Below are 13,339 nucleotides of genomic sequence, written 5' to 3' on the forward strand. Positions count from 1 at the left end.
TGAGAGGTATGTACCATCCATGTAAAATGAGCTACTTTCACTATGACAAAATCTTCAGAGCTCCAGACTGAAGCTGAATGTGGGTGGCCAAACTAGCATCATCTTGGAAAGAACATGGACAAGCTCCATCTCAGAGAAAGTAATAGGTGGGAGAACAAGGTAGACCTAGCACTGAGTTTCCAGTATTCCCTGGACCAGAAAGCAACTGAGACCACAGTCTCTCTCCTGTGAGGTGAAAGCACCTTCATGCTAGCACCTCAAATCTGTTCGAGCATGAAGTCCTCTGGGGAAAGGGAGAAAAACCTATTTCCATACCATGGTTTTCACATGAGAAGGTATTTTTTCTCTCAGTGGTCAGAAAAGCCATATAGATATAGGACTTCTTTGTGATAAACATGTACACCTCTTCCTGTTTTTGTATCACCACTGATGTTTGCTGAGTTTGGGCATTTATTTCAAGAAGATAGCTCATTGCCATGAATCCCAAGAGAAGGAAAGCACCTTCAGCAAATGTGTTCATCCATCTGAGTAGGGCAAGGCAGCCAGCTTTCTCCTTGGTGCTTCCAACCGAAGACAGCCAGGCTAGCCCAAAGGGCAAGCTTTCTAAAAGGTCCTCTGTGCTCACAGTTAGTTCTTGTAGCATGATAAAGCCTTGGATCACAGCTCCGGATAGCATCTGCTCCAAAGTCCTTACAAATACACCAAACATGGGAGCCAATAAAATGGTTTTGAGAAACCAAATGGTACAGTACGCATAAATAGAAAGGTTTCACAGTTTAAGGATGCCATATATTAGAAGTAACAATTGCTGCAAAACTTACGGTTGAACTGCTTGTGTGGACATTCGTTTGCTTTCCCCCTTGTCCAAATAGAAATTGTGGATTAGAGTAGAACATCTAACTATGAAGTGTGCTGTATATTTTTCGAAGTCTGAAATGTCTTGTAAGGGGTGTATGTAAAACACCACTCCGCTAATAAAACCCCAAACCCCAAACTCCAAGTCTCATTAAAACCTCCTTTTCTCCAAACTATTCCTGACTTTCATAAGAAACAGTTCAAACAAGCCACTGCAATTCAACAGCAATGTAGCCTCCAGGAACCCACAACATTGTTTGCACATGTAACGCTTGCTTTCATGTGACATACGGGGACCACCACCAGCAAAACAGCCAAGCTTGCTAACACTGCCTCATACAAATCCTTTTAACTCCGCAGCAACTTAGATCTGACAGTAGTAGGAGCAACAGCTGAACTATGGCATCCTGATAACACAGATGTGTATTTGGAGATGCTTCAAGTAAGTTGTGTGTCTACAGGGGGAGAGAGGCAGGAGGAATTAATTAAAGCACAACATTAAAATGAATGTTCTTTTGATGTAATTGGTTATTTTTAAGCAGTAGGTAGCACAGTGTAGAAGATGTGCTTGGATTTTGGGGGGCAAAAATATTAACAAAGTATTTTCTGTTCAACTGTTATTGAATCCACTCTTATTTTCAAGGTTAGCACTGCCAGTGAAGATAAAAGAAGTGCCTCTCAGCTCAAGTCTCAAGCTTTCAATCCACACAGGAAGTTTTTGATTTATCTTCCATACTTAGAATGTAAAATATTTTTACGCACAGACATTAAGAAACTCCAAAATTACATTCTGCTATAAAAAGCTGATTGCTGAGAGGTGCTTGAGGTGTGGAGTTGTTTCATTTTTCCTTTAAAAATATAATTCCAGAGTCGAGCCTTGGTGTGGGCAGTAATTTCAGCAACAAGTTCAAGGACACAGCAGAGAAAGAGCCATAACCTATAGTGGATACATAAACGGAGGTGGGAAAATAAGCAGCTTGGCAAATAGCTACTATGCCTGTAAGCCTTACGTAGCAGGATTACAAAATCCTAGTCACTGACAGACTACCTTCCAGAAAGAAGCTTAAAAAAGAAATTCTCAGGTAATTCAATATTAGTTTATTAAATCAGCAATGTTTTATCACCACTTTCTAAAAATGATTACAAAGCATATTAAAATATATTACAGTATCTGCAAAGAATTTATTGTGTAATAAAAGTGCAACGATAATGAACTTACAGCTTTGTTTGCCTAGTTGGACAAACTGACGCACACTGCACAGATCAAGCTTTCCCTCAAAAATTAAGAGGGCCTTTGAAGTGAAAAATACAGTATTTAACAAAAATATTAAAAAGGTGAGCATGTGAAATAGAAAACAAAGTTAATGTTCATTCTCTCAGTGCTAAATTACACATACCCATAAAACCATACACTTCAAACTCTGCTTGAATTCCAACAGCAAAGATCCGCTGAAGTGAGTGCACGTTGTAAGGGGAAGGAAACAAGAAGAAAACGAGGGAACATTTCAAGTCCTGGGGACAAATGATGTTGAAAGTCAGGGACCAGATACTGCTGCTATGAGACCAGGTTCCACACAAATCCGTTAACGTCCCCATCTAACAACTGAGACCTCACCCTGCCCTAAAAATCTCTGTAAACTCACCATTTTCAAGCGTTACAGCTGTAAAGGCTGCTGCTGTCTTGAACTGTGGTTATGAGCAGTAGCCCCACATTTGCTGTTCCAATCTACAATAAAATTCTAATTCATTCCTGTGGGAATGGAACTAGGGTTGGGTGTTAAAACTGTTTTGGAATAGTTGGAAAAGAGGTAAAAGCAGCAGTTTCTATTTTGGTTCATGGCAGCGGACTACATCAGTGGGCACTGATTTCACGGGATGAATTACTGACAGTTTTGAATGGTCTCACAGCAAATGTAATCAAAATCTGAGGCATAAAATGGCCAACAAACCCAGTACCTTCATCTTTCTTCAGCAGATGTTAGTATCAAACTAACACCAAAGGTTACTTTGTGTAACTGCTGCTCCCAATAACAATGCAGCGCAATTTCATGAGAGGAGGTAATCCCACTGACTTCTCACGCTCCTAACACACGGACTCACTGACTCCACAGGACATTATCCAAACTGTTGCATGTGGCTGGTTTAACTAACTGAATGAGCTTGCAGGATCTGACAAGCCAGAGCACGAGCAGGGCAGAGTAGGCCTGTGGGTCTGTGAGGAGGTAGTGAGAAAAGAGATCCCCTTCCCTGAGCAACAGCAACCTACTGTATCAGTTTAACTGTGCAAGAAACTGCCGTTTGAAAGTACACGATGAAACATACTTTATTCCTATCAATGAAGTACAATGCTAGTGCACGTATCTAGAAATGCATTTAGGCATGTAGCTCTGCATGCCAATCCTGAAACACTTCTTTTCCTCCAGATAAACAGAGAAAATCCACCTCTACTCCTATTTATGCTTCATGCACTCCCCTTCCAAATCCCACAGGAAACAAAGCAAAATATTTCAACCCCAGTGGATAAAATATGTTAACTTATCAAACGATGCATTTCAATTTGTCTCGCTGAAGCCCAAGCTAGCTTACTGTCATGAAGACTGAAAAAAAGCTGTGCTCTCCGTTTTGCTACCAATAAAGCCAGAAAAATAAAATCACTGAGAAACTATCCTGCTCCTCTCACTGAAGGAGGATATTCTTACCAGCATGGGATCACATGGCTCCAGTGCATTTGGAGCATCACCCCTAGAAGTTTCAGTTCCCACCATGTGTAGCATGGGTCCACCCCTGGAACCCTGTGCTGCTGAAGAGCAAGGTAATGCAGACAGATCTGGAAGATAGCAACTTCCCAGATCCTCTCAGCTCTGCCCACACTACAACAGCCACAATAGAGAAGCTTTGCTTTCTTTCTCCCAGTGGCTTTACTTACTAAGGTAGTCAGACTGGTCTTCAGCATATGAATATACTGACTGCAGATACTAATCACAAACAAGCATACATTATTATTTCTGCAGCCTATTTTACAATTCCTGCAGTGTTTATAGACTACTTTTTGTTCAATGAAAAATAAATTACACAGAAAATCAGTTACTCTGCAGATGTGCAGTCAGTCACACAGGTAGACTCATGGTCAAGTTTCACAGCTCTACTAAAGTGCACAGACATGCACTAAGGCTAATATGGCTTCTAATTTAGGTCTAACATAAATAAAGCTGGTATGCTTGAATGATGAGAAAAAAACTGAAGCATTAGAAAAAAGGAAGCAAACCCTCAAGAACAGTTTAAACATGCCAGGATATCCTTGATATGGGCCTGGAAGTCTGGCAAGGTAAAGGTGTTCTTCTGTCATTACTTAAAATAGCTTAATTGTTTTCCCATAATAGAGCCCTGGCAAAGTTCATAGTAATTTCACATCAGAACAGAACAGATGCAAAAAGATAAGAGGTCCAGAAAGATCTTAAGTATTAAACCTGACTGACAACCTACCAACGTACATTTTGAAGAAAAAAGCTTTCTCTTCTTAGGTCACGTACAAATCTGAACATGTTGGTGTGACTAAAATCTCAACAGGGAAACAATACCTAAATTACATCCTTCCCCTCCCCTACTGCAAGGATGCTAACATACTTTTTGGCTTGCTCTGTTTCAGAAGGCACTACTGCTACCACTTGCTCAAACAAAAAGTGCTCAAATCTACAGTACCTTTGATGTGAAGGGTATTTCATACAACACATGGAAAACGAGTCAATTCCTGTTCACATACATAGAGCAAAACTGACTGCCAAGTTTGATTTTAGAGAAGAACTGGCCCTCCCTGAAAGACCCAAGTTCACAGGGCCAAATATTTGTGTTCTTTTAAGGTACTGATAAAAATCAGTTAAGAAGCCATTATGTTCATCTTGGATTGTGTTGTTAGAAAAACTAATGTTTATTAAGCATCCATTCCTTTCACAGATTGTTTTTGATAAAGGAGTAACATCTGGAGGGACCAGTCTATCATTTATTACAGTCAATGTAAGGATTCCTGTTACCTTCCCTATCTCACATCTGCCACCATGGGAATCAAATCTCTCTTTTGTGGTTGTCAGCTACACATTAAGAAAGCGTTAAAAACTTTTCTTAAAAATATATTAAAAATACAGAGATAACTGTATAATTACCTGTAAATAGAAATTAAATACCAGTGAAAATTTCCCAAGACAATGTGATGTGTTTTGATGAGGCTGACTTTGAGCAATGCACCTTTCCCAACAGAAAGTGAGGCTTGATTTTCTATGGAAACATGATTTTCGGGTTTTTTTTTTAGCTTATGAAAACATTCTGTTGTCACTTTGAACAATTCAGGAATTTATTGTCTGCAGAGCAGCTAAACTGAAACTTCAACAGAAACTCCAAGCCCAAGGAACAAAGGCTATTCAGTTCTTCTAATCGTAATACTGCGTATATAGTGCTCTTTAAAATCAAAGCAGAAGTTCTTCAGATAACAAGACACAATGATGACAGCTTGAAAGAATAATTTTACCATGTTGCAGTTCCAGCTATAATCAATAAAGTTTTAAAACACATTTGCTTTTATTCTGACCACTTAAAAGACTCTTCTCTTTTTCTAACCCCTTATTAAATAAGAAAAAGAACAAAAATAACATTTCCTTTTGTATCAGCCTTTTCTTAAACTACAGAAATGCTGACATTCACTCCATGCCTGAAGTCTCTTTTAGCATAGAAAATGTTCCTTGCATTGGCAGGTGAATTTAATATTTAGAGCTTCCTTGCACTATTTAAAATTGTTTGGAGAAACTTGTGGTTGGTAAGTATTTAGACTGAGCGACGATCAGTGATTTTTATACATGGTCTTTTCTGCTTTATGTTTCTAGAGCCAGCAAGACATGGAAGCAGGACTACAAAAAACATTTTCACCTTACGACAGATCTATACAAGGCACTTGTGATAAGCATGTCTGAGTGAAGGTCAGCAGGAACAGCTACATGAATGTTTTTCCTGCTATCATGCTTCTAATTTCAGTAACTTGTGTGAAATGTGCTGTGAGGTTTAATGATCTAAGCCTAATTTCAAATTTTGGTGGTTTCAACATGTTTGTTGAAAGATTTCCAAACCCCTCATTCTTCTCCCTTTATTTTTCACTCTGCTGTCTGGAAAGGTTTCCTGTGAGATGGTGGCACCAAGTGGGAAGGTAGCGTGCCAGGCAGTTCATATCCATCCAGTTTAATCTTGATGAGATGTTTTGCTAATGCAAACTCCTCATCATCCAACATGCCATCACCATCACAGTCTGCAAGTTTCCAGATCTTCCCCAAGACACTGTTGGGTAGTTTTGAAGTCACCATCTCCTTCTTTGCACTAATCCCCGATATTTTGCCATTGATTGGTGACAGAGTGTAGAAAATCTCATCATAAGCAGGTTTATCTTTGGCAACAACCCATTCCTCTTCATCAGCTCCTTCCTTAGCACCTTCTCCATATCCGTGGCCAAAAGGTCCTGCCATGGTGCCATCAAATGCTCCACCATGTACAATCTCTGTGGGCATATTGCTCTCTTCTTGTCTGATCAGGTTCATCAGGGAGGCAATTCTGTTGGCTAGCATGTTATCCACAGCTTCAATTAGCTTTGGTTTCAAAGAATGAAATTTAGTGAAGTCATAATTCTCCAGCAACTCCTGTAAATGACAAAGGTTTCAGTGACAGTAGTTAGAAACATTTCCAATACATTGAAGAGGCTAAAGAATGGGCTTCAGATTAAAATAATCTGTTATCTTTTGAAGCAGTTTCCATAACTGAAACTGCTGTTGAAGTTCTTAAAGCAAAGCTGACACATACGTACCATACACACAATATATTAAAACACATTAAGACAATTTTGCAACGGTGTATGAGCTTGCCTGTTAAATTACATTTACAAAACAATTTTCAAAGTGGTAATGCATAAAATCATGGCAGTCAATGAATGTTACTGAACAACTTTCCATTTGATGATTTTCTTCCAAATATCAAAGGAAACATGCAAACAGGTCCTCAGTCCTGCTAGTACTTATGCAATGTTTGAAGTTAAAAACAAACGCAAGAGTTTAGAGGACTGATCTGATTTTATAGATTAAACTTCTTGCTTGTGGTTAGGCCATGAAGAAGTCTCCTTTACCAATAAAGAAAAACTGAGTTGGGATAACAGCAGCAGCGTTTTTGTAGAAGTGTTGCCAGAACTCATGAAGTCCTACGGTCCCTGCCAAATTTTCATCTTGTATGTAACTCTAGTAACAGTGAGATGTTTAACTAGGTGATATGTGCTATGCCAACACAAGTGCAAGCATGTTTTACACCAGAGCACTGGAAAATTAAAAATGCTTTAGGCAATTATTAAGTGATTTCTACGTGCAAAATGCTAATCAGGAAGAGTTACAGTGGAAACAAAAACCCCAAACACAAGCACATCTACCCAAACCCCTCTCAAAATGGTGTTAACCTGCTTTAACAGATCCCATCTACCACCTCAGGGAGCTGCTCCCATACATATCAGAACTATAATGGTATGAACCGAAGAAACCTGAAGCACAGGCAAGTGGCTTTGCTCACGCACACAGAACTTCGGATTTCTCACAGGAAAACTGTCTATCAACAACCACTCTGTTCAGGTGACATTTATACAAAAATCATATGATTTATGGCAACTGATCAGTAGAAATTTATGATACGCAATACATCTTAGAAAGCAAAGGTCAAACCTGCTATCTGTCTTGGCACAATTTTGTTTTCTGTAATTCTGCTCCTCATTACAGAAGTGACTGATCTCTCGTGTAGATATTTGCTGCCATCTGCTGCTGAGACTTAGTGACATGCACTATCAGTTTGATCAAGTTCCATTCAAATTTTGTTTTAGTATTCAAACTGACAAGTGATCACCTCTCACTTTCTCATTTTGCATCACCAACAAAAGTGGCTAGGGAAGAGTCAACTTTTTCCATAGAACCTCTTTAAAAGCTGAACTCATTAAACCCTTGAACAATCCTGCCTATGAAAACCTAGATGAAATAGATCTTGTGCTTCACCTATAATTTACTGTCTCATGTTAATGCCCAATTCCCAAGTTACTTTAGTTCATAAAAAAAACCCCAGTTGTGCATCCCTATAGATTGGGTTATCAGCCAATCATCACTCTTTATGATTAGCAGTGTAAGCATATCACATCAGTTGTCAGAATGATATGCAAGTGCCAATCTGGAAAACATCCTCCATCACAGTCATTCAGCTTCCAAGCTGAATTATATTCTAATTCAAAAGACACTTAAGAAGCTTATGATCTGAGATCCAAAAGTTGCAAACTGAGGCTTGTGGAATAAATCGAAAAGCACTGCTAACAGAACATTAGGTGTACTTGCCTAGGGTGCTCTCTAAACAACTCACGTCAAATCAGAGTACAGAAATAAAAAGGTGAGAAAGTGACAGGAAGCTGGTAGTAAGATTGCATACAGTTCAAAAGAGAAACAAGAGGCAAAAGTAACAGTATAAACTGAGAATATTCCTCCCACTTCATAGAATACAAGCTCAAAAGGACAGGATAAAACTGGAAGGCACCATTTTCAGAAGAGATAGGCTGCAAGTTGTATTTTTCAGGTAACACACTGCCTTTGTTACTAGCAACTAGTATCAGTATGAACAAGAACAGAGTAGGGTAAAAATGAGTAATATGTGACTAAGGATATTCTCACCTACACAAGTACATGATAGCATTACAGAAGCAATAGAAAATAAGAACCAGCTTAACACATAACTGTCCACTGCCATTGTATTTGCGCAAAACCTTTAGTACTACTTGCCATGAGAGATCAGTATTTACTAATAGGACAGTAGGGCTTTATTCTTATGGCAATGGCTAAAGTACTGTATCAGTGAATGCATACTAAGCAAGTGACCAGGTTTTTTTGTTTGTATACTGCTTTCAAGTCATGCTAACCCCATAACAGACACATGATTGATTATCACTTCAGCTGCTCTGTTGTCAAGATCCTAAACTATAAGGCTGAGATACTCTGTCCTACCTTTTCTAATTTGGCAGTCCTGGCAGAAATTTAGTACTGTTTCAGTGAAACTGTAATCTATAATCTTACCTGCATTTTCTTGACTTCAGGAAAGTCTCCTGCTGATATATGGTATTCCCTTTGCAGCTGGATGTAGATCTCTGGTAATCTGCTGATCAGTTCCTTCTTCTTGTTCTCTTTTCCAAATACAGAAGGCATTTCTTTTTTCAGATAGCTGATGATATAAGCATGAACCTAAGAAGAAGCAAAACTGAAATCAAGACTGCTGTTCATCTACATTTAATATTAATGCTCTTCACCCAGGTCATAAAAAGAAAATTTCCATAAGCCAGCTCAAGGATAAGATAATATTAATGACTGTGTCTGGAACTTCACATTTACATGAACAGTTACCAACTAGCTTTTGCTGCTTTCAGCGTTACTTTGAAGGCAGAGAGAAAGCAAACATATTTGAAAGAAACAGATGCACACTTGCAGTGTAAGGAGAAGCAAGGTACAGCATTCCATCAGTACCAAGTGTGAAAGAAAAAACAAGTCCCCCAAACCACATTCCGATGTGACATGCATGGATCATACAGAACACTAGCCATACTGGTCCATCTGTCTCAGTGCTAATGACTTGTAACTCCATTTGCCTAACCAATTATTGTGGGAAGAAATGGAATAATGCTTCAAGTAATCCAAGCATGCTAAGTCAAGGACTATCTGAAGTGACACTGCATTCCTATCTATTTATTCCAGAGAAGTGAGTACCTATAGTTTATATATATATGCATCCACCAGAGGATGATAAATCAGTCAGTATACAATAAGAACAGCATGCCATGGCTGCCTTGAGAAGCCTTAGTGAGAAAAGCAGAGCCTTCCCAGCATATAAAGACATTAATTTGACAAACTCTAAAACACATTGACACTTGCAGAGCTCTTAAGAGTTTCCTATCTGCTGTGATGAAGTTAATCCAGCACTGCCATCAAAACATCCATCCTGCTCATGCACACTTTTTCTACCCTTACCCTGAACCATTCATCTCTTCCCCTTTACCGCCCTCCCACCACCTTTCACCACCAAAAGGATCTGCTTGGCCACACAGCAAGTGGTCTGGTCCAGTACAGAGAGAGTGGTTGCACTTCTTAACCGAGGTGAGTTCACTTATCCAGTTCGTTGTATGGACACTGATGTTCTGTGCACGAAAGGGAAGTGCCAGGGCAGCCTGCTTTTATCAGCAATGAACATCTATCACGACTTAATGTCATCAAACTGCTTTCCTAAGCTCTGACCTAAGTGGTCCACCCTAAGCTCTGACCTAAGCCAGGACCACTGAAGTGAAATGACCTTCACAACAGGACAAACCTTACAAAACTCGGGCCCTTCTTCATTAAAAAAAAGGATGCAGCTGTTCCCAAAACAGAAGTTACTTGAATTTTCACACAGAAAACATAAGAAAACTAGAAAACAAGTCTATTGAACTGCTAAGCAGTAAAAGGCTGAAATTTTGAAGCCCAGGGGAAGACAGACTACCACAAAAAAAGAGTAGAAGAAAAGGGATTACGTAGATGTGGTGGAAGTATAATACTTAATACCTACGAAAATAACGCACAACGTGCCTTAAAATATTCTGCACAAATCTTACACAATCTGTACAGAGGTAATGCTCTCCCATTCCTTTCCTTACTTATTTAGGAGGCTTACTTGAAACTGGAGGAAAAAAAGAAACCTGTTTTTAAAGAAAAAATTATGCAACCAGTTTTTGTTCGCACAACTTTCACAAAACATCACTTCCTCGTATCTAAAAAGAGTGTATGCATTTTAATTGCAGATACATTTATATTTCTACAGAGGAGAAAAAATAAACAGCATGAAGAAGCAGGGTTTCTGTATAAACCTGTGGAATTTTCTGATAGGGTAGATATGAGCATTCAGAAAGACAGAACTGATTCAGCAAATATCTGTCTAGGAGAGTTTGTGAGAATGAAGACCTTGTGCCCACTGTAGGAGAGGATCTGGTTCGAGACCATCTTAAAAACCTGAATGTGCAGAAGTCCATGGGACCCGATGAAATCCATCCACGGGGTCCTGAAGGAGCTGGCGAATGAAGTTGCTAAGCCACTGGCCATCATATTTGAAAAATCATGGCAGTCAGGTGAAGTTCCCGATGACTGGAAAAAGGGAAATATAACCCCCATTTTCAAGAAGGGGAAAATGGAAGACCCAGGGAATTACAGCCCAGTCAGTCTCACCTCTGTGCCTGGCAAAATCTTGGAGCACATTCTCCTGGAAGGCATGCTAAGGCACATGAAAAACAACAAGGTGCTTGGTGACAGCCAGCATGGCTTCACTAAGAGGAAATCCTGCCTGACCAATTTGGTGGCCTTCTATTATGGGGCTATGGAACTGATGGACAGGGGTAGAGCAGTTGATGTCATCTACTTGGACTTGTGCAAAGCGTTCGACACTGTCCTGCATGACATCCTTGTCTCTAAATTGGAGAGATATCAATTTGATGGGTGGACCACTCGGTGGATAACGAACTGGCTGGATGGTCGCACGCAGAGTTGTGGTCAATGGCTCAATGTCCAGCTGGAGACCAGTAATGAGTGGTGTCCCTCAGGGATCGGTGTTGGGACTGGTCTTGTCCAACATCTTTGTTGATGACATGGACAGCGGGATTGAGTGTGCCCTCAGCAAGTTTGCTGATGACACCAAGCTGTGTGGTCCAGTTGAAACGCTGGAGGGAAGGGATGCCATCCAGAGGGACCTTGACACGCTTGTGAGGTGGGCTGATGCCAACCTTATGACATTTAACCATGACAAGTGCAAGCTCCTACACCTGGGTCGGAGCAATCCCAGGCACAGCTACAGATTGGGCAGAGAAGAGATTCAGAGCGGCCCTGTGGAGAAGGACTTGGGGGTGCAGGTCGATGAGAAAATGAACATGAGCCGGCTTCAGTGTGCACTTGCAGCTCAGAAAGCCAACCGTATCCTGGGCTGCATCAAAAGGAGCGTGACCAGCAGGTCGAAGGAGGTGATCCTGCCCCTCTACTCTGCTCTTGTGAGACCTCACCTGGAACATTGTGTGCAGTTCTGGTGTCCTCAACATAAAAAGGAAATGGAACTGTTGGAACAAGTCCAGAGGAGGCCACGAGGATGATCAGAGGACTGGAGCACCTCCCGTATGAAGACAGGCTGAGAAAGTTGGGGCTGTTCAGCCTGGAGAAGAGAAGGCTGCGTGGAGACCTCACAGCAGCCTTCCAGTATCTGAAGGGGTCTATAGGAAATGCTGGGGATGGACTCTTCATTAGGGAATGTAGTGGCAGGACAAGGGGTAATGGGTTAAAACTTAAACAGGGGAAGTTTAGATTGGATATAAGGAGGAAGTTCTTTCCTGTTAGGGTGGTGAGGCACTGGAATGGGTTGCCCAAGGAAGTTGTGAATGCTCCATCCCTGGTAGTGTTCAAGGCCAGGTTGGACGAAGCCTTGGGTGAGATGGTTTACTGGGAGGTATCCCTGTCCATGTCAGGGGGGTTGGAATTAATTGATCTTAAGGCCCTTTCCAACCCTAACTATTCTATGATTCTATAAATAAGTAATTTTATGGATCTTCAGTTTAAAAACTACTTCCAGAAAAAACAGAAATATATATATATATATATATATATATACACATATATATATACAGTTCACAAGCACCAAGAGCTTCTCATGTGTATGCTAAGTGGTCTAAGGTCTGCCAGAATGCACATGTGTTTCTTGTAGATAAGAATAATTCCCCTCTTCAAAGTGGGGTAGCGAGTCATATGACTTAAAAAAAATGCCCGAATTTGACAGCAAGTTAAGAGTTTGCTTTTGGTTTTTTGGTTACTGAGTATGTTTTAGAAGAGATTAAGAACTGAGTGGCATAGAAATAGGAGAAAAAAAACCCCGATACAACACTGAAAAAAATGATTTTTGAGTGCCCATATTTCAAGTTCAGTTGGAAGACAGAAAGACAACACCAGGAAGGCTATATTGCTGCTTTCCTGCAGATAAACAGTGTATTCCCCTTCCATATCTGTCTTATTAGCACATTCTATGAACAGTGTATTTTGTATTCACCTTTATCTATTTTTATTTTACATTACAAAGAAACACTTAAAGATGATCTGACACTTTTCCACTTCAAAAATGACTGTAAAAATTGAAAGCAAAAAGCTGTCAACCACATTCCACAAAACTGATTGAGATCGTAGCAACACGTAACAAAATATCATCAGGAACACAATTTAAATGGAATTTTCAAAGAAGCAACTGCCTTTAGGAGCATTTGCTAAAGCTCAGGCCACAAAAAAAAAAAACCCCAAACCCAAAGCAAAACAACCTTTAAGCATATCATTACATTCAGCGCATTAATTAAGCCAATATAAAAGGTGGTATACACCCTCAGATGACTATTCTTACATCA

At 40.0% G+C, this 13,339-nt stretch overlaps 1 protein-coding gene across 1 annotated transcript in view; it reads right to left on the reverse strand.

The window, feature by feature from the left end:
* Window positions 1-1,930: 1,930 nt before the first annotated feature.
* The window catches only part of EHD4 (EH domain containing 4), a 34,847-nt gene continuing 23,438 nt past the window's right edge, over window positions 1,931-13,339 (reverse strand). Inside the window, exons 5-6 of the mRNA XM_065684603.1 lie at window positions 8,970-9,134; window positions 1,931-6,527 (exon numbers count right to left, since the gene is read on the reverse strand). Coding sequence (XP_065540675.1) covers window positions 5,991-6,527; window positions 8,970-9,134 — 702 coding nt within the window. The 3' untranslated portion in view covers window positions 1,931-5,990. The remainder of the gene's footprint in view (window positions 6,528-8,969; window positions 9,135-13,339) is intronic.

The sequence above is a fragment of the Lathamus discolor genome, chromosome 6 (assembly GCF_037157495.1).
Source record: "Lathamus discolor isolate bLatDis1 chromosome 6, bLatDis1.hap1, whole genome shotgun sequence".
Taxonomy (NCBI): Eukaryota; Metazoa; Chordata; class Aves; order Psittaciformes; family Psittacidae; genus Lathamus; species Lathamus discolor.